Below are 24,327 nucleotides of genomic sequence, written 5' to 3' on the forward strand. Positions count from 1 at the left end.
TTAAAAGTTTGATGTTTTTGAGTTATAGTGTGAAAGTAACTTCCCCTTAGAAGATATATTCAAAAGCACTAGTTTTCTTTATACATACATATATTACAGAAAATGCCCAATGCTGTAGCAAAACTGAAATCAGAACCAATATTTCCCTACAAGATAAAGATCAAATTCCTGTACAGTATATTCAAGGCCTGTATCATCTCCAGACTCCACCTTTGTGGACCAGACTTCTCTTTATTCCTCCAATAGGCTGTATTCATAAAATTGTCTGTCCCAGTAATTTGCCTATTTTTAATTGGATCATTTGGCTAGGCACAGTGGTGCATGCTTGTACTCCTAACATTTTGGGAGGCCAAGGTGGGAGGACTGCTGGAGCCCAAGAGGCTGAGGCTGCAGTGAGCCGTGATCACTACTGTGGTCTAGCCTGGGCAACAGAACAAGACACTGTCTCTAAAAAATAAGTTAAAAAAAGAAAATTGGATCATTTGTCTTAATTAAAGGGTTTTGAACATTCTTTATATATTCTGAATACTAACTAATTTTTAGATATGTAATTTTCAGATATTTTCTCCAGGTCTGTGGTTTGTCTATTTGTTCATTTAACATTGTCTTCAAACAGTAAAAATTTTTAATTTTCATGAGGCAAATTTATAATTTTGGTGTCATATCTAAGAGATACTTACCTAACCCAAGATCACAAATATTTATCCTATGTTTTAATCTACAGGTTTTATACCTTAATATTTTGCTTTTAGGTCTTATAGTTATTTTGAGTTGGTTTTTTAAAGGTATGAGGTATGGGTTAACATTCATTTTGTTTGCATATGGATGTCAAACTATTTCAGGACCATCTGTTGAAAAGACTATCCTTTTTCCATTGAATTGCCTTTGCATCTTTGTCAAAAATCAATTGGCTGGCTGGGCGCGGTGGTTCATGCCTGTAACCCCAGCACTTTGGGAGGCCGAGGCAGGTAGATCACGAGGTCTGGAGGTTGAGATCAGCTTGGCTAACATGGGGAAACCCTGTCTCTATTAAAAATACAAAAATAAAAAATAAAAAATTAGCCGAGCATGGTGTCACGCACCTGTAATCTCAGCTACTAAGGAGGCTGAGACAGGAGAATCGCTTGAACCCGGGAAGTGGAGGTTGCAGTGAGCCAAGATTGCCACCACTGCACTCCAACCTGGGAGACAAAGCAAGACTCCATCCCAGGAAAAAAAGAAAATCAATTGGCTGTATATTCGTGAGTCTATTTCTAGACTCACTCTTCTTTCCATTGATCCATGTTCTCTATTTTTGCCCTTTGCTACAATATCTTGGCTACTGTACCTTCGCAGTAAGTGTTGAAATGAAGTAGTATGAGTCCTCCAACTTTATTCTTGTTAAAAATTGTTTTGGCTAACCTACCTAGTTCTATATGAACTTTTAAATCTCAATTTCTAGAAAAATATCTTGCTGGGATTTTTATTGGGGTTGCATTGATCTTGATCACTTTGAGAAAAATTGGCTTATTAGCAACATTGAGTTGTCTTATCCATGGATACAATATTTCCATTTATTTAGATCTTTGATTTCCTTTATCATTATTTTATAGTTTCCAGCATATAGATCCTGCATATTTTTATATTTTAAATTTATACTAATTATTTCATTTTTGGTACTATTATAAATTATACTGTTTTAAATTTTGATTCCCAAATATTTATTGGCAATATTTAGAAATAAAAATTACTTTTATCTTTGTACCTTTTATTTTATTACTTTTCTAAAATGATTAATTCATTCTAGGACTCTTTTTATAGATTCCTTGGGGTTTTTTATATTAAAATCACATAGTCTGAACAGAGAGTTTTATCTTTTCCTTTCCAAGCTGTATTTTTTTAAATCTTATTTCTTGCCTTGCTGCACTATCTAGTATCTCCAGGATAATGTTGAGAAGGAGTGGTGAAAGCAGATATCCTTGCCTTAAACTGAGTCTTAGGGAGAAAACATTGAATCTTTCACTTGTAATACATTAGATGTAGATCTTTTTATCAGGATAAAGAGGTTTTCTAGTTTGTGGAAAATATTTATCATGAATAGATTTTGAATCTTGTCAAATGCTCTCTCTGCAACTAAGATCATATGGTTTTTCTTATTTACTAAGTTGTTATAATGAATGACATTGACTTTCAAATCTTGAACAAGCCTCGTGTTCCTGGAATAAACTCTATGTGGTCATGACATGCTCTACTTTTTATATATTGTTAGATTCAATTTACTAGTATTTTGTTAAGGATTTCACATCCATGTTTATGGGTATATGGCTCTCTAGTTTCCTATTATGGAATGTCTTTGGTAAATGAGTTGGAAAGTGTTCTCTCCTCGTATTTTCTGGGAGACAGTGTGACGTATTGGTATTTGTGTTTGGTAGAACTTACCAGCAAAACTAGTTTAATTGTTGGAAAGTTTTTAACTGCAAACTCAAAATACTCAATAAATGTAAAACTATTCAGATGATTTAGTTCTCGAGTGAGCATTAACAGTTTATGTATTTCAAGAAATTGATCTCTTTCATCTAAGTTGTCAAATTTACTAGCATAGAGTTGTTCACAATATTCCCTTATTAGCTTTTGTTTGTTTGTTTTGTTTTGTTTTGTTTTTTGCTTGATACAGGGTCTCCCTCTGTTGCCCAGGCTGGAGTGCAGTGACGCAATCTCAGCTCACTGCAACCTCTGCCTCCCAGGTTCAAGTGATCCTCCTGCCTCATCCTCCTGAGTAGCTGGGACTACAGGTGTGTGCCACCACGCCCAGCTAATTTTTGTATTTTTAGTAGAGACGGGTTTCGCCATGTTGGCCAGACTGGTCTTGAACTCCTTACCTCAGGCGATCTGCCCACCTCGGCCTCCCAAAGTACTGGATTACAGGCATGAGCCACCATGCCTGGCCCCTTATTAGGTTTTTTTTTTTTGAGACGGAGTCTCGCTCTGTTGCCCGGGCTGGAGTGCAGCGGCCGGATCTCAGCTCTCATTGCAAGCTTCGCCTCCCGGGTTTACGCCATTCTCCTGCCTCAGCCTCCCGAGTAGCTGGGACTACAGGCACCCGCCACCACGCCCCGCTAGTTTTTTGTATTTTTTAGTAGAGACGGGGTTTCACCGTGTTAACCAGGATGCTCTCGATCTCCTGACCTCGTGATCCACCCATCTCAGCCTCCCAAAGTGCTGGGATTACAGGCGTGAGCCACCGCACCCGGCCCCTTATTAGCTTTTTAATATCTGTCGCGTCAGTAGGATCAGTGATGATGTTCCTACTTTCTTTTTTTGTCTTTTTTTTTTTTTTTTTTTTTTTTTTTTTTTTTTTTTTTTTTGAGAAAGAGTCTCCTCCTTTTGCCCAGGCTGGAGGGCAGTGGTGCAATCTTGCAATCTCAGCTCACTGCAACCTCCGCCTCCTGGGTTCAAACGATTCTCCTGCCTCAGCTCCCCGAGTAGCTGTGACTACAGGCATGTGCCACCATACCCAGCTAATTTTTGTATTTTTAGTAGAAATGGGATTTCACCATTTTGGCCAGGCTGCTCTCGAGCTCCTGACCTCAGGTGATCTGCCTGCCCCGGCCTCCCAAAGTGCTGGGATTACAGGCATGAGCCTCCACTCCCAGCCCTGCTACTTTCATGTTTGATATTGGTGATTTATATCTTCTCTCTCTCTTTTTCTCAGTCTGGCTAAAGGTGTGTCTTTAAAAAAAAAAAAAAAAAAAAAAACACAAGCTTTTTATTTCATTGATTTTTCTCTATTATTTTTCTACTTGTAATTTTTTTTTTTTTTTTTTTTTTTTTTTTTTTTTTTTTCAGGTGGAGTCTCTGTCACCCAGGCTGGAGTGCAATGGCCGGATCTCAGCTCACTGCAAGCTCCGCCTCCTGGGTTTATGCCATTCTCCTGCCTCAGCCTCCCAAGTAGCTGGGACTACAGGTGCCCGCCACCACGCCCGGCTAGTTTTTTGTATTTTTTAGTAGAGACAGGGTTTCACCGTGTTAGCCAGGATGGTCTCAACCTCCTGACCTCGTGATCCACCCGTCTTGGCTTCCCAAAGTGCTGGGATTACAGGCTTGAGCCACCGCGCCCGGCTTTCTACTTGTAATTTCATTGACTTTTGCTTTTCATCATTTCCTTCTATCTGTTTGCTTTGGGTTTAACTTGCTCTTCTCTCATTTTTTAAGTGGAAATTTTGATCACTGATGTGAGACATTCTTATTCTCTAATCTTAGCAATTAATGCTACAGATTTCTTACTAATCACTGTTTTAGCTCCATCCCCATATTTTGATGTTATATTTTTATTTTCCTTCAATCAAAATGTTTTCTAATTTCCCTTGTGACTTTCTCTTTTACGCATGCTGTATTTAGAAATTGTGTTGTGTGTGTTCTATCCAAATATATGGTGATTTTCCAAATATCTTTTTGTGATTTGTTTCTAATTTAATTATTTTATGATCTGACGTCACGTTTTATATTATTTTATTTTTTAAAAATTTGTTGTGGCCTGGTGTGGTGGCTCATGCCTGTAATCCCAGCACTTTGGGAAGCCGAGGTGCAGACCATCTGAGGTCAGGAGTTTGAGACCAGTCTGGCCAACATGGCCAAACCCCGTCTCTATTAAAAACACAAAAATTAGCTGGGTGTGGTGGCACACACCTGTAATCCCAGCTACTCAGGAGGTTGAGGCAGGAAAATCACTTGAACCCGGGAGGCAGAGGTTGCAGTGAGCCGAGATCATGCCACTGTACTCCAGCCTAGGCGACAGGGTAAGCCTCCGTGTCAAAAAAAAAAAAAAAATTTATAGTTTGTTTTATTGGCCAGAATATTGTCTTTCTAGATAAATGTTCCATATACAACATTTGAAAAGAATGTGTATACTAATGTTGTTGGATGGAGTACTCTATAAATGTCAATTAAATATAGTTGATTTCAAAAGTATTGTTCCAGTCTTTCATATCCTTGTAACATTCTGTCAACTTCTATGAGTTACTAGGAGGGGGATGTTAAAGTCTTCATGTGTAGTTGTAAATTTATTGCTAACATGTTTTGCTTTATGTATTTTGAAGCTCTGTTGTTAGGTATAAACACATTTAATATTGTTATATCTTCTTGGTGAATTCACTATTTATCATCATGTGACGTTTCTTTATATTCCTGATAGTATTCTTTATTCTAAAGACTTTTGCCTAACATTAATATAGCTACTCCAGCTTTGTTTTGATTAGTGATTGCGTGGTATATCTTTATTCATACTTTTACTTTAAACCTATCCTGTATCTTTATACTTGAAGTGGGTTTCTTGTAAACAGTATCTAGTTTGTCTTTTTTTATACAGTCTTATAATATCTACTTTTTTACTGTTGTTTTGTTTTTGTTTTTGTTTTTTGTTTTTGTTTTTTGAGATGGAGTCTTGCTTTGTTGCCCAGGCTGGAGTGCAGTGGCACAATCTTGGCTTACTGCAAGCTGCGCCTCCCAGGTTCACGCCATTCTCCTGCCTCAGCCTCCCGAGTAGCTGTGACTACAGGCGCCCGCCACCATGCCTGGCTAATTTTTTGTATTTGTGGTAGAGATGGGGTTTCACCGTGTTAGCCAGGATGGTCTCGAACTCCTGACCTCATGATCCAACCGCCTTGGCCTCCCAAAGTGCTGGGATTACAGGCGTGAGCCACCACGCCTGGCCCTTTTTTACAGTTTTATTGAGGTATAGTTTATATATGCCTTTTGATATTGTCCCACAGGTTCCTGAGGATTTGCTTATTGATTTTTCAATCTATAATGTGTTTCTCACATTAGATGCTATTATCTATCTTCAAGGTCACCAACTCTTCCTCTGTCATCTGCAATTTGCTATTGAGCCCATCCAGTGAATTTTTGAGTATGCTATTTTTTAGGTCTAAAATTTTCATTCAGGTTTTTTTAAAATAATTTCTAGCTAGGTGGTGGCCACTGCACAAACTAGATTCTGCTCACTCTGGGCCTCACTCCACTTCCTCCATGACAGATCATATGACACATAGTATGTCAGACATATCATGTCTGACAAACCTGACATGGCTGAGATCAAGAAATTTTATGTCAAAATAGAAGAAGGCAGAATTGTAAGAGAAAAATCCACTGCCTTCCAAAGAAATGATAGAACAGAAGAAGGAGGCAGACAAATCTTGTGGAGGCATGTGCCACCAATATGCACTGTACATTCAATGAGAATTGCCTTCTTATTTTATTTATTTTAGCTGTTTAATTTTGTAAGATGCAAAGAGGTTGGATCAACCTTTAAAGTACTATGCTGCCCTTTTCACATCAAACGATAGAAAACTGCTGACAATGAAGGCCACACCTGCCTCTCCCATCTGCTTGTCTGGCTGGCAAGGAAGGAAGATAACTTGCATGCTGGTGAAGGAAGAAGAAGAGTAGGAAGACAGGTAAATCTAGAGTTAAACCAAGCTGCCCCAAAGTGTCTTGCAGGCTCTCAAATGCAGCTTAAATGAAGTTTAATTAGAGTGCCATTTTTCTTGTTCAAATGATTTTATTTATTAGAATAAACAAATTTTATTTAAAAATAATAAACAGTTTTAGGCTGGACGTGGTGGTTCATGCCTGTAATCCTAACACTTTGGGAGGCTGAAACGGGTGGATCACTTGAGGTCAGGAGTTCGAGACCAGCCTGGCCATCATGGTGAAACACCGCCTCCACTAAAAATATAAAAATTATTTATTAGAATAAACAAATTTTATTTAAAAATAATAAACAGTTTTAGGCTGGACGTGGTGGTTCATGCCTGTAATCCTAACACTTTGGGAGGCTGAAACGGGTGGATCACTTGAGGTCAGGAGTTCGAGACCAGCCTGGCCATCATGGTGAAACACCGCCTCCACTAAAAATATAAAAATTATTTATTAGAATAAACAAATTTTATTTAAAAATAATAAACAGTTTTAGGCTGGACGTGGTGGTTCATGCCTGTAATCCTAACACTTTGGGAGGCTGAAACGGGTGGATCACTTGAGGTCAGGAGTTCGAGACCAGCCTGGCCATCATGGTGAAACACCGCCTCCACTAAAAATATAAAAATTAGCTGGGCGTGGTGGCTCGCACCTGTAATCCCAGCTACTCAGGAGGCTGAGGAGGAGAATCACTTGAACCCAGGAGGCAGAGGTTGCAGTGAGCTGAGATGACACTACTGCATGCCAGCCTGGGCAACAGAGTGAGACTCCATCTCAATAAAAACAAACAAAAAAATAAAAAATAAGAAAACAGTTTTAAATCCTTTAAACATTTTTCCATTTTTCTTTTGAGAACTTTTCATTCACTTCAAGGTTGTTTACCTTTATTTCATGGAGCACAGTTATACCAGCTGCTTTAAAGTTGTTGATAATTCCATCATCTGGGGCATCTCAAGGTTAGCACATGTTGATCATCTTTTCCATTGAAAAATGGTCACATTTTTCTAATTCATTATTTGTCAATTTTAGATTTATCCTGGGCATGTTGACTTTTATTTTTAATTTTTAGTTTTATTATTTTTTATTTCTTTGAGACAGAGTATTACTGTGTCACCCAGGCTGGAGTACAGTGGCACGATCTCGGCTCACTGCAACTTCCACCTCCCAGGAGTTCAAGAATTCTCCTGCTTCAGCCTCCCAGGTAGCTGGGATTACAGGCGCCTACCACCACGCCCGGCTAATTTTTTTATTTTTAGTAGAGACAGGGTTTGGCCATGTTGGTCAGGCTGGTCTTGAACTCCTGACCTCAAGTGACCTGCCCACCTCGGCCTCCCAAAGTGCTGGGATTACAGGCATGAGTCACCGGATCCAGCCCAAAATAATACTTTTTAAAGTAGTTTTTTCCTCTTCTATCCTTCTGGGTGACAGGGTACAGGGTTTCTGGCTTCAGGGACCTCATACTGTAAAGGTGAAGGAGAAAATAATGTAATTTACAATATTTCTGTAGGGCAATATTTTAATGTTTTGAAGTGTGTTTTCTTACTTTAAATAATTATAACCCACAATAAACTCACATGGAAAGTATGAACAGAGTCTAAAATTTCAGAATTGTCTTAATTCTATACTTTGAAATTGAAGATAATTTTATATTAAATGTAAATAATCCTCAAAGGAGAGTAAATTAGTTGTTATTCAATTGACAATATTTCCCTTCTTTAATTGGCTTTTTTCTGAATGGGTAATATACGCATGACACAAAATTCCAAAGTTGCAAAAGGGTACAGAATGAAAATTAAGTTTTTATCCCACCTCATCCTCAAGACTCATGATTCCCTTCCCTGGAGGCAACCAGTGTTACCAGTTCTTGAGTAGCCTTTCAGATATATTTTTTGCATACATGTATATATTTGTTTGTTTGTTAACACAGAGAGTAGCTCATTCTATACACTATTCTCCATATATCTTAATAATTATTTTCATTCACTTTAATGGCTTCATTATATTCAATTGAAAGGATGTAGCATTCTTTAACTGTTCTTCTGTTGATAGACATTTAGGTTGTTTCTGGTCTTTTGCTACTACAAACAATGCAGCAGTATATAACCTGTGCACATGCCATTTCTTTGCGTGTCAATGTACATCTGTAGCAAAGAATTTCTAGAAGGAAGATTTCTGGGTTAAAGGATGTATGCAATTAAAATTTTAGTAGATCTCACCAAATTGCCCTCCATAGAGGTTGTACTAAATTACATTCCCACCAGGAATGTACGTCTTTTCCTATCATGGACAACACAGTATATGATTAAAATTTTTATTTTTAACAATTGATAGATTTAAAAAATAGTGTCTCGTTATAGTTTTAACTTGTACTTTTCTAATTATGAATGAGGCTGATCATCACTTTATATGTTTTAGAGCAATATTTACCATCAAGATTCATTACTTAAAGAGTAGTCAGTGATTTCTTTCTAAGTCTGACTAGATTATTCTCCCTCAATAAAAAAGAAAACCTCCTACTGAGTTGTAATTTTTAGAATCTATCATTAATAAATAGATAAACAAAACACTGCACCATCTTAGAATATAAAAGCAGAGTTTTTTTCATCTTTTCTGGAAGAATTCAAAAATTTATCTTTGGTCTGGTAACAAACATGTAAAGCATCACTAAAGTTATTTATTAATAAAGTTGACAAAGCGGGCAGATCATTTGAGGTCAAGAGGTTGAGACCAGCCTGGCCAGCATGGCAAAACCCCGTCTGTACTAAAAATGTATAAAAATTAGCCGAGCATGGTGACACATGCCTATAATCCCAGCTACTTGGGAGGCTGGGGCAGGAGAATCTCTTGAACCCAGGTGGCAGAGGTTCAGTGAGCCAAGATTGTGCCACTGCACTCCAACCTAAGTGACATAACAAGACTCTGTCTCAAAATAAATAAATAAATAAATAATAAAATAAAGTTGGAATTCCCCAAAATATGTAAATCCATAATTGTTTTTCACAACATGTCAAAATGCAATATATATATATAGTTATATACCAATAAAAAAATGTTGACCTTTAAAACAATAGCTGTGATAGTATTTAGTAATAAAAAAATAAATTTCTAAGACTTAGGAAATCATTCATCTAATAAAAGATTGTCTTTAGGGATATTTGGACATGATTATTTTTGAATAATATAGTAATAGTATAAATTTTAATACAGTATTCATAAATAGCATTATTACATTGCTACTAGTATTGCAACACCAATGTAAATAAATACTATAAATGAATATCAATGCTAATTTTTTTTGTTCTGTGGAATTTCACTGTTGACATTAAATTACTGTCTTTTCATCATTGCTATAGCAGTTAATCTTACTAAATAAAACATAGCAATTGAAATGCACTAAAGTCTTAAGACTTTTCCAGTTAATGTGTGTTGAGCGTGTAGAAATTACATAGTATCTTAGAGTTCTAGGTGCAAAATATACTTTTTAATATCATTATTTTGGGAGGTTAGTCCTACTCCCTACTCTCCTCTCTACCAGCCTCATCCAGAGAAATAACTCTCTCAAGGTACTGATAAGAGATGCCACAATCAGGCTAGTTAATGGAGTGAAAGATGTCACTGCCAGATCCCCTGTATAGTGGCACAGACTCCTGGAATTGAAAGGGAGCTAGCTTAAGGAGTCATTTAATCCAGACCTCTTTCTTCCTGCAAGGGGTCTGCCTGAAATGTCTAAGACGGATGGTTTGTCCTTAAAATTCACCAGGGACAGAGATTCTACAATATTACTCTGGAGCCTTTTCTAATGTTTAATCACTATTACTGTCAGGTCGGTTTAAGCTCTTTCCTGCTAGTTTTTCCTCTGCAGACATGGAAAATGGTTGAACAGCAACCTCTTTATAATCACCTTGCCAATACACAAAAACAGTTACCATGGTGCCCTTCGGCCTTGTTTTTTCAAGAGTATATAATTTATCTCCTCTCCATTTTTAACACATCAGTATATTATCTCCTTAATCGTTTGGGTTAATTTTAATTAAACTCTTTCCATTTGTTATATATCACTTCTAATGTGGCATTATAGTAACTTCTTAAATTGTAATGTGTTTTATTTTTAATTATTATAGGGTTAGGTAGAACAATACAAGTACTTATTGAGTATGTTGAAAAGGATAGGCAAATCTCTTGCTCCCACATAGTATATATGCTAGTAGGAGAAATAAACAATAAAAACTATAAAATTTGATCTACAATACCATATAATGTTCTGATAAGAATAAAATATATTGTATTAACTAGAAAAATGCTAGGCTGCTATGATAGAGACCCAAAAATAATGCAGTTGTTTGAAAAAGAAGTTTGTTTTTCTTACTTAACAGTCCAAGGTAAATGTTCTGGATCATCAAAAAACTGCTCTATGGAGTCATTTGTGGACTCCAGTCCTTCTATTATGCTGCATTACCATTCCTAAGATCATTATCATAAGCTCTATACTATAAGCTGATTCACCCCGAGTTTTAGCCAGCAGGGAGGAGAAAGAATGGATGAGGCTACCCTAGATTTAGAGGTGGCACACAGCACTACCACCCCATTCCACTAGAAAGAACACAATTTCATGGCCACACTTGGCAAGGAGGCTGGGAAATGCATGTAATCTAACCACATGCCCAGGAAGTAGAGAATGTATTTAGGGGGAACAGACAGAGGGTTGCAAACACTGTCAATATTTCTCCCCAGTATCTTAAGATCCCTTTTTACCTATTTGTATGTTTCTGCATCCAACAGCAAACCCCAGACTGTTTTACAGAAGACACTGGATCCCACTTGGCCAACACCAGAACATGCCTGGGAATTTACTTTCCCCCATGCCACATTGCCCCCAAGTGGACTGGTTGGCACAGAACTATGAAAGACCAGATCCCTTGCCCTCCAGTCAGGACAATATAGGCATAACTTACCTTTCGGAGCTCCCCTTCAGACACAGGCTGAAGCAGCCCTCTAGAGGGTTAGCCTGAGACCTATCCTTGTTTGACTGTCTTCTCTGTCCTGTCCTGCTTTCCACATTCCCTTATTGGTTTCTCCCAGGAGTACTTTCCTGATAAATCACACATGAATCCTCATCTAAGGGTCTGCTTCTAGGAAACCCAATCTAAGGCACAGGATAAAGGGTTAAAGTGTGATAGAAGGTGCTGGATCATTTTTAGTGGCTTCCCACATATTATCAAAAGGAGTATTTGGACAAGTATGAATGACTTATAAGGAAGGAGGCCATTTCTCTTACTGTCTCCTGTCTCCAAAGGAAAGGAGGAAATAGAAACTGAAAAATAACAGACTGATTGGCACAACTGGCCAGGCCTGTAGGCTAAAGATTAACCCCCACCCGGTGGGCACCTATAGTCCCAGCTACTTGGGAGGCTGAGGCAGGAGAATGGTGTGAACCCGGGAGGAGGAGCTTGCAGTGAGCCAAGATGGTGCCACTGCACTCCAGCCTGGGTGACAGAGTGAGACTCCATCTAAACAAAAAAAGATAAACCCGTACCCTAATCGCTTGTGCTATCTATAGATCATAGACAATGGTATGGAGAAATACTTGCCTTGCTCACCACCCTCACCTAGTCACGTACCCCATGGTTGCTCAATCTATCATGACCCTGTCATGTGGACCCCTTAGAGTTGTAAGCCCTTAAAAAGGCCAGGAACTCTTTCTTTGGAGAGCTTGGTTCTTGAGACACAAGTCTGCCAAAGCTCCCGGCCAAATAAAACCACTTCCTTCTTAACCTAGTGTCTGAGGGGTTTTGTCTACAGCTCGTCCTGCCACAATTTAGCTCATATGTGTTGCCACTACTATGGAAAAAAGAAAACTCTAAAATATGTGTTTTAATTGTTTTGCAAGGGTCAATTCACATACACGAACTTACCTTTTGCAATGTGGTTATCTACAACCTGCTCAAAAAGTGAATGCAGTGGATCTGCAGCTGTGGAGAATGAGCACCACTGCAACAATGGGCCACGAGTTTGGAAATCTGAGGCAGATGCAAGATGCAGTTACCTACAGCTCGTGGCCCTCAGGCACCAGCCTCCCCACACTACTTCAACAAGGGCATCCCCAACAGGCTGCGCATTAATACTCAGGTGCCTTTCCTTTGCATGAAGCCACCATTTGCAGTGTTTTATCTCATCTACACACAGGAGAACTGGAAGCCTGAGAAATTCGAGCATAACCCAGCTGCCTAGGAAAATGGCAAATGAGCAACTCATCTGGACGACTCATTTGGTTCCCGGTCTCTGAAAGACCCTTCTCTGGGATAGGAGTTTTCATTGTAGTGTCTTGAAGACATGATAAATTTATGGTTTGTACTGTTGTGTTTTTTTTTTTAAGTGAATGTGACTGCTTTTCATGTTATCAAATTAGGCTTCATAAATGTAGTATCTTCCAATTGGATATTTGACAATGATGAGAATGAAGTTAAGTGAATGGAGTAGATGGGCAACAAAAGTCCTCAGTAATACTCTGCATGGTATAACCCAGCATGGACTCAGAGCACTACAGAACACAGAACATCAGGTTTGCTGGCTCATGCCTATAATCCCAGGACTTTGGGAGGCTGAGGCAGGCAGACTGCTTGAGTCCAGGAGTTCAAGACCAGCCTGCACAGCATGGTGAAACCCCTTCTCTACTAAAAATACAAAAAAATAGCTGGGCATGGTAGTGCATGCCTCTAGTCCCAGCTACTTGGGAGGCTGAGGTGGGAGGACTGCTTGAGCCTGGAAGATGGAGGTTGCAGTGAGGTGAGATGGAGCCACTGCACTCCAGCCTGGGTGACAGAGAGGCCCTCTCTTAAAACACACACACACACACACACACACACACGACATTATGGATTCTGAAAACTAGAACACTGAAGGATGCAAATATATCCCACGTAACTGTTTTGCACAAGGGTATTGGCAGCATAACCATAATGAAGTCTGGGAGTGGAGTAATTGGCAAAAGATTAGCTGATTTAATTTTGACTTTACTAATTTTAACCAACTGTGATTCCCTTCTATGAGCCTAACTAATAAATTAATATAGAGTTTTATGTTACATATTTTTACAGTAGGATTGAAATATGTAAATATTAGACTCATTTTTGTGCTGCAGAATCATTTGGTTTATATGAGTAATTGATTCAGTAAGAGATTTTTTTAAAATAGGTTTCCAATTTAAAGTCTCACCTTTGATGAACATACACATCAGGAAATATGTATGCTACTTAAAGTAAAATTAACTTGCATTGAGATTGCCTTTTTCAAATTTTACTCTCTCAGAGCTCTGTAGACTTTTTTGTGGCTCCAATCACAGTTAAAATTGCGCATTTATTTTTATGATCATTTATTAGTGTCTGTCTCCCTCACTAAACTGTAGATCTATGAGGGCTGTTTTTGATCACCAGCAGCACATACAGTGCCTGACACATAGTAGGTATTCAGAAAGAATTTGTTGGCTGAGAAAAATTAATGAATAACTAAACATAAAAAACATATGTTAATTCTCAAAATAATCTTTACCAAGTATGTGGTATAAGTATTATTACTTACTACCCTGTAAATTATAGAAAATGGATAATACAAATGACTCTTGTCCATAGAAATGCGAATGATTTTATCCAGTATAATGTAATTGATTATTGCTATCTGGATAGATCAATTTTGCATCAATTTTCAGCATTCCTTATTGCCCCTATGTATGTAGTTCTTTGAATTCTTTTTTTAATTACTTATAACATCTTACTGGTTCCCTCATTAATTATGCATTAAAAAGGATTTTTGATATGTGCTAGTTTTATATTTGTGTGACAGTCATGTTACCTTCTTTTAGAAAATAACATTTAACAGTTTAACAATACCTTAATACCATCTTAAATAGTGCTAATAGGTTACACTATGTAACCTATTACCCTATGTACACAAAAGTATACTCAGAATGAACTACATGAAGAGTACTATGCTATGCCTGAACCATAATGAACAACGATATAGTGATGGAGTCTGGTATGTAAACCAATGGCAGGAACTGAATATCTTTATCACTCTTCTTACTAGAATTTAGGCCAGGTTTGGTGGCTCATACCTATAACCCCAGCACTTTGGGAGGCTAAGGTGGGAGGATGGGAGGATCACTTGAGTCCAGGAGTTTGAGACCAGCCTGGGCAACAAAGTAAGATCCTGTCTCTACAAAAAAATCAAAATACAAAAAATTTAAAAATTAGCCAAGCATGGTGCACACGCCTGTGGTTCCAGCTAACAAGAGGCTAAGGCAGGAGGATTGCTTGAGCCCTGGAGGTTGAGGCTACAGTGAGCCATGTTTGTGCCCCTGCACTCCAGCCTGGGAGACAGAACAAGACACTGTATCAAAAAAAAAAAAAAAAAAAAGTAAAGCTGCAAAGAGATTAGTAAAAGAATTATGCATACATATTTTGCTTTTCATCATTATTGTTACTTCATACAACCACAAATTACTAGCACTGCACTGTATCAGTGGTACCCTGTCCCAGTTCTCTGGGATTTGCACGTCAGAGAAATATTTTATCTAAACCATCCATGTGAATATTTCGAAATATTCCAGTTTGCAGTGAAATTCATTCTTTTATTTCATTTTTTTCTTTTTCTTTTTGTTGTTTTTTGTTCCATTTTTTGTACTTTATAAATGAAGAATTACTTAAAATTGGAAAAAGAGATAGCTCAAGCATTGAAATTTCAACTCCATACACATTTCAAGGAGTGCAAAAGGTTATACGTCAGGGGGTACTAAAATTACTTAAGATTTTTTTTCAAATGAATGCCAAAAACTGTATCTGCTAATAAGTTTTGCCCAGCTTGGAAACCAAACTCACCCACAAAGTATGAGAACTCCAGATATACGACAATAAATATTTTTGGCCTAGTTTCAAAGCTACATAATGCCAGACATAGACATGTAAAAGTAATGGCAAGAACTACAAAGATTATAAAAGAAATAAAGTCACAGTTCGTAATTCATATGATTATGTTCAATAGCAGGCTTAGACGGCTATTCACATAATAAGATCCACATGTAAAAGCATCAGCTTATTTTACTTGGTAAAAGATAACAAATATTAAAATGGCTTTTAAAAGTAAAATTTTGTTGAGAGCTTGTAAATGCATTTTTGCAAGCTCAAGGAGAATAGCTGAAATTGTTTTTTTGTTTCTATTTAGATTTCCAACTTCTGCTTCCCTTTTCGTCACACTCAGAAAAGTTAAGTAAAAAATGAAAGAAAATACAATCTCAAAGATCAAAACAGCTTTTAAATATTGTCACTATAATCTGTGTATTAAAACTGGAGTGTAGGGGGAAACACCATTCCCCTAAAATTAAATTAATTCTGCATTGCATTTAGAGAAAGGATGAGGGAAATACAGCTGTCAGATGTTCAAATCTTGATTTGACTACTGGGCACAGATTATGGGGCTCAAAGCCAAAGTGAATAAAGCCAAAGCAATTCCCTTGTATCCTCCACTGCAAGGTGAGTATATAAAGCTGGTTTTTAAGAGCAGGGATTCTAGCAATATTTTTTGCTCCTTGGAATATTTTATTTTAGACCCAAGAAAATCAAATTAAATTTTGTGATGGGTTTGATTTTCAAAGATAAAAGAAGCACACCTTTGTGTGCTTTCTGTCTGCTTAATTTATGGATTAGAAGTGGTCAACCATCAGGGTGGGCTAATGAAAAGCGAGACTGAGGGGAAAAGCTAGTGGAAGAAGAATGGAAGAAACTGTAGAATCTGAGATAAACTGTCAGTGCCTTAGGCAAGATAAACCAGAACACCACAGTGCCAAGAACAGCTAGCCTGGGGTTCAGTTCTTAGTCGCAAGCAATCCTGTGAATTGCAGTTCATTTTTTAAAAGAAATTTGACTAACATAGAAAATAATAATTCAGTAGGTGAACTGAAAATAATCACATTGTAAGATGTTATGTTAAATACAATGAAATATTTTTGTCAGTACTATAGGTCTATATTGTATTGAATTTTTATTCCGCTGTGTAAAATATAACAAAAGCTTTTGTTCCTTTTCAACCCAATGAAAATTTATAATGTAGGATAATTACATTGCATCTCTTATCTATCAACTGTTATAAAATAAAACAATAATGTTTTGCAAACACATTTTTTTCTTAGTTCAAAGTTTGCATGAAATTTTTAAATAGCCCTCTAGCAAAGCACTGTTTGTGTTGAATACATTTGTAATGCATTGATGATGACATACACTTTTCTTAGATGTTAGTGAAAATTTTTTGTTACAAAAAGACACTTTTCAATTGAGTTCTGTCCCTATTTACACATGGATCCTTTTAATGGATGTTGAGAGTCTTGATTTAGAACTTTTAATAGGCTCGTTTACATTTTGCAAATCTCTACCTTTGAAATAAAAATGCAGTGATCCACCCATCTGCAGACAATTAAGACCAGCAGCCAAGTATAAAAGGGTGGAGAACTTTTAATGGGTGTTTATAGATTGGAAGCACTGACCCCCTTTTAAATGAAAGAGGCCTAAGAAGAAATAGTAAGTGTTAAGGATAACCATGAAATTCATTTAACCCCCCAAGCAGAAGATCTGTTATCAAAGAATTTGCAGGATTCTACACCTTCCAACTTAAGGTTCTCAGGTTAAGTACTTAGCAAAAGTACTTTAAAAAGAAATATCTTATTAGAAGTGTTTTGATTATAATTTCTTAGCTGCTTGAAGGTCAAAACACAAGCCAGCAGGAAGACCAACAGTAAGGTATGTGATATAAAAACAAATATTTCCATAAAATCTTTGCCCTAGCAAAAAGAGAAATTCTTAGTAGGTTCAAGGTGGGAATTTAGGGAATAGTATTTTTTTACAGGAAATACTGGTTAGGCGTTTTATATAGGGGGTTCTGCATTTGTGAAGGGATAATTTGCTCTAAAATATGTGGGCAACCAGCCTAAATTCTCTAATTGAGTAGTTTGCTCATAACCCGAGGCCATTAGGTGAATGTAAACTGTTACAGGCTTAGTAAGAAAATAGTCCCATTAGGATTTTTTCTATTTGTATGTGGTTGCGGGTTAAAGTAACTGTTTCCAAAATCATGGATTAATGAAAAGCTCTTTTTTTCTGAGTTTGCAAATACCAGCTTTGAAATGCTCAAACTTAAATTAAGCCAAGGATTCTTTTTTTTTTTAACAGTTAAAAAAAGTTTTACAAGATCAAGTCTCAACTATAAGTTCCATTGTAAGTTATCTAAAAATAAAAATTAGAGATATTTAATTGAATGGTTGTTAATAATAAAGGAAAAACAGCCATATTTTCTCTGAATCTGTCATTCACGTATTTTGCTCATGTCCTAAAATGTCCAGTAATGGCAAATGCCAAAGACTTTGATGCACAGAAAATGAGTGTAACTTCTAGAAAATAAAAACTCATGCAGAGATTCAAGAAATGTTGTGTCCATGTATTTCATTCGGTAATGCTCAGATGCCACACGTGCTGCATGTATGCTCGTATATCTGTAAAGGAGAAGACAACTTTATATGCTGCTGCTTGAACTAAATTCTGAACTTCTCTTTCATAATGGATTTCTTCAGTTAAACAGTCTACCTCCTTTCCTGTTTCCCAATTCCTGTTAACTCATCACATTGTTCTTTTTACTAAGTATGGTATACTTGTATAGCCCAGAGCAGGACAAGGGAGGAAAACAAAATAGACTGTGTAATATTTCTTAAAATCAGTAGTAACTGTACGTGCAGAAGAAATTCAGTCAAGGGAGGAAAAATCTGACCAAGTATGTCAGGTAAATGTAATAGACATACTCAAAATTAAAGTAATTCATGTGTCTTTTTCGTGTCTCTATTTCTCCTTTGAAATTGGCTCCAGTACTAGTAAGGTTATGGATGCTAGTATTACATCAAATCTTATTTTAAAAACTGAATTACACAAAAACATTTTTTAGCGACTTAATTTTCTAAATATACACTTAGAACTGAACACGAATCTCTCACTCACCTGGGAGTGCTAGGTGTTTCCTTCAGCTGTTTAACTTTTTACTCTGGAGGTTTTCTTTTTTCATTTTAAAATGTCTCATCTCAAAACATTATAAGATTACAGAAATACCCTAAGTATATATTTATACAGCAATTTAGCTGAAAAAAAAATCAGAGTAATATGTGAGAAACTCCTTAAAAAGAGAACATTTTTTGAAAAAATGTTAAAGCAGAATTGTTCTGAAATGACTTACAAGAACTGGAGAGAGAAACTCACATACACATTGGAGTACATGAAGAGAGAAGGGATTTTCAAAGAGGCTTGCTCTACAATGAAAGTATGTCTAAATTCTACACCTTGAAAGAAGGTAGAACAGATTTCCAGAACAGCCTGATAATGTTTAACAGCTTTTTAAAAACTTTCTAAAAGATAATCATAAAGATAATCTATTCACTATCTTCTTTCAGTTGAGATTGAAGATGGTATTCCTGAATAGTGAATTTTGGAAGAATTGAAGGATGAGATTTGCTAAAAGAACTGATGATAAAGGAAATATAAATTGATTCTGGTAGAAACCAAATGGAGAAAAAATATTTGTCATCAAAATTGTTCCCTTAATTCCTTATTTTCAAAACAATTAAATAATACTATAAAGAGGAAAAGTAGAGATTCATTAGATTCTCTCACATACCACCTTACCAATATTTGTAATATCAGATATAACTAGGAATTGTATGACAAGCAAAATGAAAATGGGTATTTCTATAGAGAATAATTATGCTTGAAATGACCAAAGACACAATAAAATTATAATGATAGAAGTTTTTAAATCCATTCATGTAAACATACTATTAGAAGCTCTCTGCACATAAAGAGGCTTCAAAAGGATCCTAGATGGTTTCTCAGAAGGGATACAGGTGAAACTTTAAAAAAATAAAGGACCCATCCCTCTTATATTCCATCTTGCATGTACAGTAACTTTAATACATTTTTTTAGATGAATGAGAAAGAAGAAAAGCAAACTGGTCATGATACAATATCTATCTTGTGAAAATATTACAAGTCTAAATATTTGGTCTTACTAAAATATGAGTTAAAATAGGTTTTCCTGGTAGGTAACTGTTGAAGTGAGGTGAAAGTGTTTCACTATAGCATTCTGTTTTGCATATGTTTAAAATTTTCCATAATAAAAAGTTTAAAAGATAAAAAAGCAGATTCCTCAAGATTTGGAGAGTAGATAAATTGGCATTTGCAAAGTTCGTTTCTATTTAGGAATAAAAAGTTGGAGAATCATTGCAGAATTTCTTCTCTGGGAAGGATTTACTGAGGGAAGGGATACTAAAGTGGCATCTGCTCTGTCTAGTGATAATAAAACAGGAAGGTAGAATGAGGCAGAAAGGGAAGCCAGAAGGGAGGGGCAGGATAGCAGTTTTAAGCCTGGTGGCTATTTTAATAGTACAAGACTTTGTTCTTCTGATGCTTCACCACCTCATTAACCTGTGTGTCATTCTGAAGTATTTTGCCATGCTCTGATGATTAGAGACTCGCTCACTAACAACACATTTTAAATGCAAGTTCTTCCCTGGAGTCATGGTGAATTAATTTTCAATTAGTTTTCATTAATGAACTTCATTTTTATGGTCCTAATTGCTATCCCAGCTTCAGGAAACTCAGCAAGTACTTTGGTGGGGTATGGGGTGGGAGGCCACTCTAAGAGCCAAGAATATTCTGGGCCCTTTTCAGAAGACTATACTTCAGTCATCTTCCAAAACAGAAAATTACATCTAAATTATAAATCAAACACCCACCAATAGAACCCATGCATCTTTTCTGTGGTCTTGAGAGGTGTGTTATTGCTAGCTTCATCTGGAATTTATCTTGCATCCCAAAACCAAGATCAGGGAGGGAAACAGTGAGATTTAAGCAGAGAAAAAGAGCTACTGGAAGTTCTAGAGAGATTGTCTAAGGTAAGGAATCATTTTCTCTTCCAGGAAAAAAAGGAGACCAAGGATGTTTATGGTGATCTTATTATCATAATTATGTCCATATTTTCAATGAGCAAGTAAAATTCCTGCAACCAGGTTACTTCGTCTTCTTTCTTCAGTGAAAAAAATGAATACCAACATATTCAGAATCTTCTTTCTTCTATAGAGAAATTCATCACCACTTCCTTTTGTAAGCTTCACTGTTAAAATCAGAGTAGGCTATATCTGTACTTTAGGAAATTTTGAGTAACCATTATGTATTGTTTACAATAATTCCCTTCAGTTGTTAATATTTTTTAAATCTGTCTGCCATGTGGAAATTCTATCCTGAATTGTTTCTATCTAGTACTAATGCCAAATTTCTTCCTACTTGGAAAATTTTTTTTTTAAAATTGTTTTAGAGATGGGGATCTCACTATATTGCCGAGGCTGACCTTGAAATCCTCAGCTTAAGCAATCCTCTGGCCTCAGCCTCTTGAGTAGCTGGGACTACAGGCATGCACCACCACACTTGGCTTACTTGGATAATTTTCAGTCATTGTAAATTAACATTAGAAGATGTTTTACAAGCATAATGCATATAAATAATAAAAGAATAAGAGATACATAAGCTTGTACCTGATAGAGTTCTGCTCCCAGTTCTACGATTTAGGCAAGTCACCCACTCTTTCTTTTCTTTTAGACAGGGTCTCGTTCTGTTGTCCAGGCTGGAGTGTAGTGGCACAATCTCGGCTCACTGCAACCTCCACCTCCCAGGCTCAAGTAATCCTCTCACCTTGGTCTCCCAAGTAGCTGGGACTACAGAGGCAAGCTACCATGCTTGGCTAATTTTTGTACTTTTAGTAGAGACGGGGTTTTGTCATGTTGGTCAGGCTAGTCTCTAACTCCTGGGTTCAAGTGATTCACCCACCTCGGCCTCCCAAAGTGCTGGAATTACAGGCGTGAGCCACCGCACCAGGCCTCACTCACTCTTTCAATGACTTAGTTTCCTCTCAAGTAAAAAAGTTTAGCCCGGATTTTTCAGAGTCAAATAATGATTCAAAAATAGTTTGTAAATAATCACAAATAAGTCTAATACGTACAGACAAACTGCATAGTAAAATCAGTGTTCTTGGGTTGCTAATGAAGGACTAATAGCCTGAGTAACACACCCACAAACCAACACTCTAACAACTCAGGAAGCCACTGTGATGCTCTGTGCCACAGGATGAAGACAATAAGATGTCTGTACTCTTCATTTCCACTCTAAAACCGAATCTGACTCTCATGAAATACTTATTACCCACAGCCTGAGACTTTATATTTACAAAATTTAATAAATATTTTTATTTCTTATTATTTTATTCATGAAAAACTGAGTTTGTTGATAGCTTAATTATTTTGTTTTTTTTTTCTCTTGAGAAGGGACACATTTTAAAGCACATCATGGTTTTAGAATTTAAAAAGTATTTTATCTTGTTACTTTGACTTAAAAATATGTTATTTTTTAATTAGTTGTGTTAATTCTTCTCTTTGCACAGGAATGATTATTTCAATATTCTTTCAGTTAACATTAATAGAGTGCTGATTTCCTCATAATACTGAAATCTTCAGGATCATATTTAAACAAAACAAAACTTGAAGATGGCGTCCTGCTCTGGAAGGATTATAAAACTGTTGAGATGACAAAAAGGAATACATGAAACTACACAGCAGTGACAAAGCAACAGATGAATAAGTAGAAAATAAAGAAGCAGAAAATGTAAATGGAAGTGTCCAGGGCATATAGAATAGAGTAAATTATGATGGCCATAAACCTTAGCTAGTGTTTTACTGTCTTCATTTACTTCCTCCAGCAGAAGCAGTTTCTCTACATTGCTGATCACTTTATTGTGAAAACAAACTCAGACTTTAATTCTTCTCAAATGAGAAGTATCTTATAGACAGAAGCATTTCCTGGCATTCCATTCCCCCCGTCCCCACAGAAAGACATAAAGATGAAATTGGGGGCCTGGCCCAGTGGCTCACAACTGTAATCCCAGCACTTCGGGAGGCCAGGTGAGTGGATCACTCGAGGTCAAGAGTTCCAGGCGAGCCTGGGCAACATAGCACAAACCCTGTCTCCACTAAAAATACAAAAATTACCCGGGTGTGGTGTCACACACCTGTAATCCCAGCTAATCCGGAGGCTGAGGCAGGAGAATCTCTTGAACCTGGGAGGTGGAGATTGCAGTAAGCCAAGATTGCACCACTGCACTCCAGCCTGGGTGACAGAGTAAGACCCCGTCTCCAAACAAAAAAAAAAGATATAAAGACAATGGCTCTCACAAAATGCAGCAAGAAACTACAAATGAGACACACTTTATCATGTAAGTCATTTTTAAAGATCTGGAATATCACTATATATAGTTTAGGTACAGATTACAGTCCAATCTATAAAAATAGAAAAAGAACTATAGATAATAAAACTATAAAAATACAAAAAGAGGCCAGGTGCAGTGGCTCACGCCTGTAATCCTAGCACTTTGGGAGGCTGAGGCAGGTGGGTCACCTGAGGTCAGGAGTTCAAGACCAGCCTGATCAACATAGTGAAACCCCATCTCAACTAAAAATATAAAAATTAGCCAGGCGTGGTGGCAGATGCCTGTAATCCTAGCTACTCAGGAGGCTGAGGCAGGAGAATTGCTTGAACCCGGGAGGCAGAGGCTGCAGTGAGCCGAGATCACGCCACTGCACTCCAGCCTAGGTGACAGTAAGACTCCATCTCAAAAAATAAATAAATAAATAAATAAAATAAACACTATAGATAATAAAACTTAATTAATAATGAGCAGGAACAACACTAACCTCCAGAAGTAATCTATTAGGTAATGCTATGAATTAAGGCTGATATGTTAAAGCCTTTAGAGGTGCTTAATTTGTAATAAATTATTGTTTTGTTTTGTTTTGTTTTTTTGAGACAGAGTCTGGCTCTGTCGCCCAGGCTGAAGTGCAGTGGCGTGATCTCCACTCACTGCAAGCTCCGCCTCTCGGGTTCATGCCATTCTCCTGCCTCAGCCTCCCGTGTAGCTGGGACTACAGGCGCCCGCCACCACGCCCAGCTAATTTTTGTATTTTTAGTAGAGATGAGGTTTCACCGTGTTAGCCAGGGTGGTCTCGATCTCCTGACCTCGTGATCCGCCCATCTCGGCCTCCCAAAGTGCTGGGATTACAGGCGTGAGCCACCGTGCCTGGCCTATTGTATTTTTAACAAAATATTGTCTGACTAATCAATTATAAAAGTAAGATCCGCAGTCTGACAATGGCATGGTAAAAACAGGTCAAATTTTCGAGTCAGACAGACCTGAATCAATCCCACTTCTGACATTTATGAACAGGTCCTTGGGCAAGTTTCTTCACTTCTCTGAGTCTCAGTTTTCTTACCAGTAAAATACAAATAATATTAATACCTACATTATAAGGATTTTTTAAGGATTGAATGACATAACTCATGTAAAATGTTTTGCACATGGTAAGCATTAAATAAAAATAAACCATTGCTATGATATACTTGGCTAAACATTCAGACCCATACAAGATTCTCTAAGGAGGATGAGGGAAGTTATCTTACAAAATCATCTCATCAGTGAAGTCAATAAAACATTTTCATTAAAAACCACTAATAAATTTGAAGACATAGCCAAATAAGAATTATGTGACTGCCATTACTAAGGCTGCCTGGCAGCCACTTCAAAAAATTGAGATGTCACCAGTTTACAAATCTCAACTTCTGGCACAAAAATCAAGTAGCTAATATCATTCTGCCTTTATAATTCCACTGAAACACAGGATAATTGGTTCTATATTTTGTCTTAAACTATCCTGAGTTAAAATAAACAATAATATACATTTCCAGTGTTTTCTCA

The 24,327-nt window shown here is 37.0% G+C and overlaps 1 protein-coding gene across 1 annotated transcript; it reads left to right on the forward strand.

The window, feature by feature from the left end:
- The first annotated feature begins 3,836 nt into the window (after positions 1-3,836).
- On the forward strand, positions 3,837-21,175 carry LOC139357152 (thymosin beta-4-like). Its single transcript, XM_071072975.1, is given in 4 exon segments — positions 3,837-6,079; positions 6,081-6,431; positions 12,637-12,797; positions 21,126-21,175. Coding segments are annotated over 2 exon segments (171 nt in total). The 5' UTR covers positions 3,837-6,041; the 3' UTR covers positions 6,214-6,431; positions 12,637-12,797; positions 21,126-21,175.
- Positions 21,176-24,327: the final 3,152 nt, after the last annotated feature.

Source organism: Macaca nemestrina, chromosome 11, assembly GCF_043159975.1.
Source record: "Macaca nemestrina isolate mMacNem1 chromosome 11, mMacNem.hap1, whole genome shotgun sequence".
Lineage (NCBI taxonomy): Eukaryota > Metazoa > Chordata > Mammalia > Primates > Cercopithecidae > Macaca > Macaca nemestrina.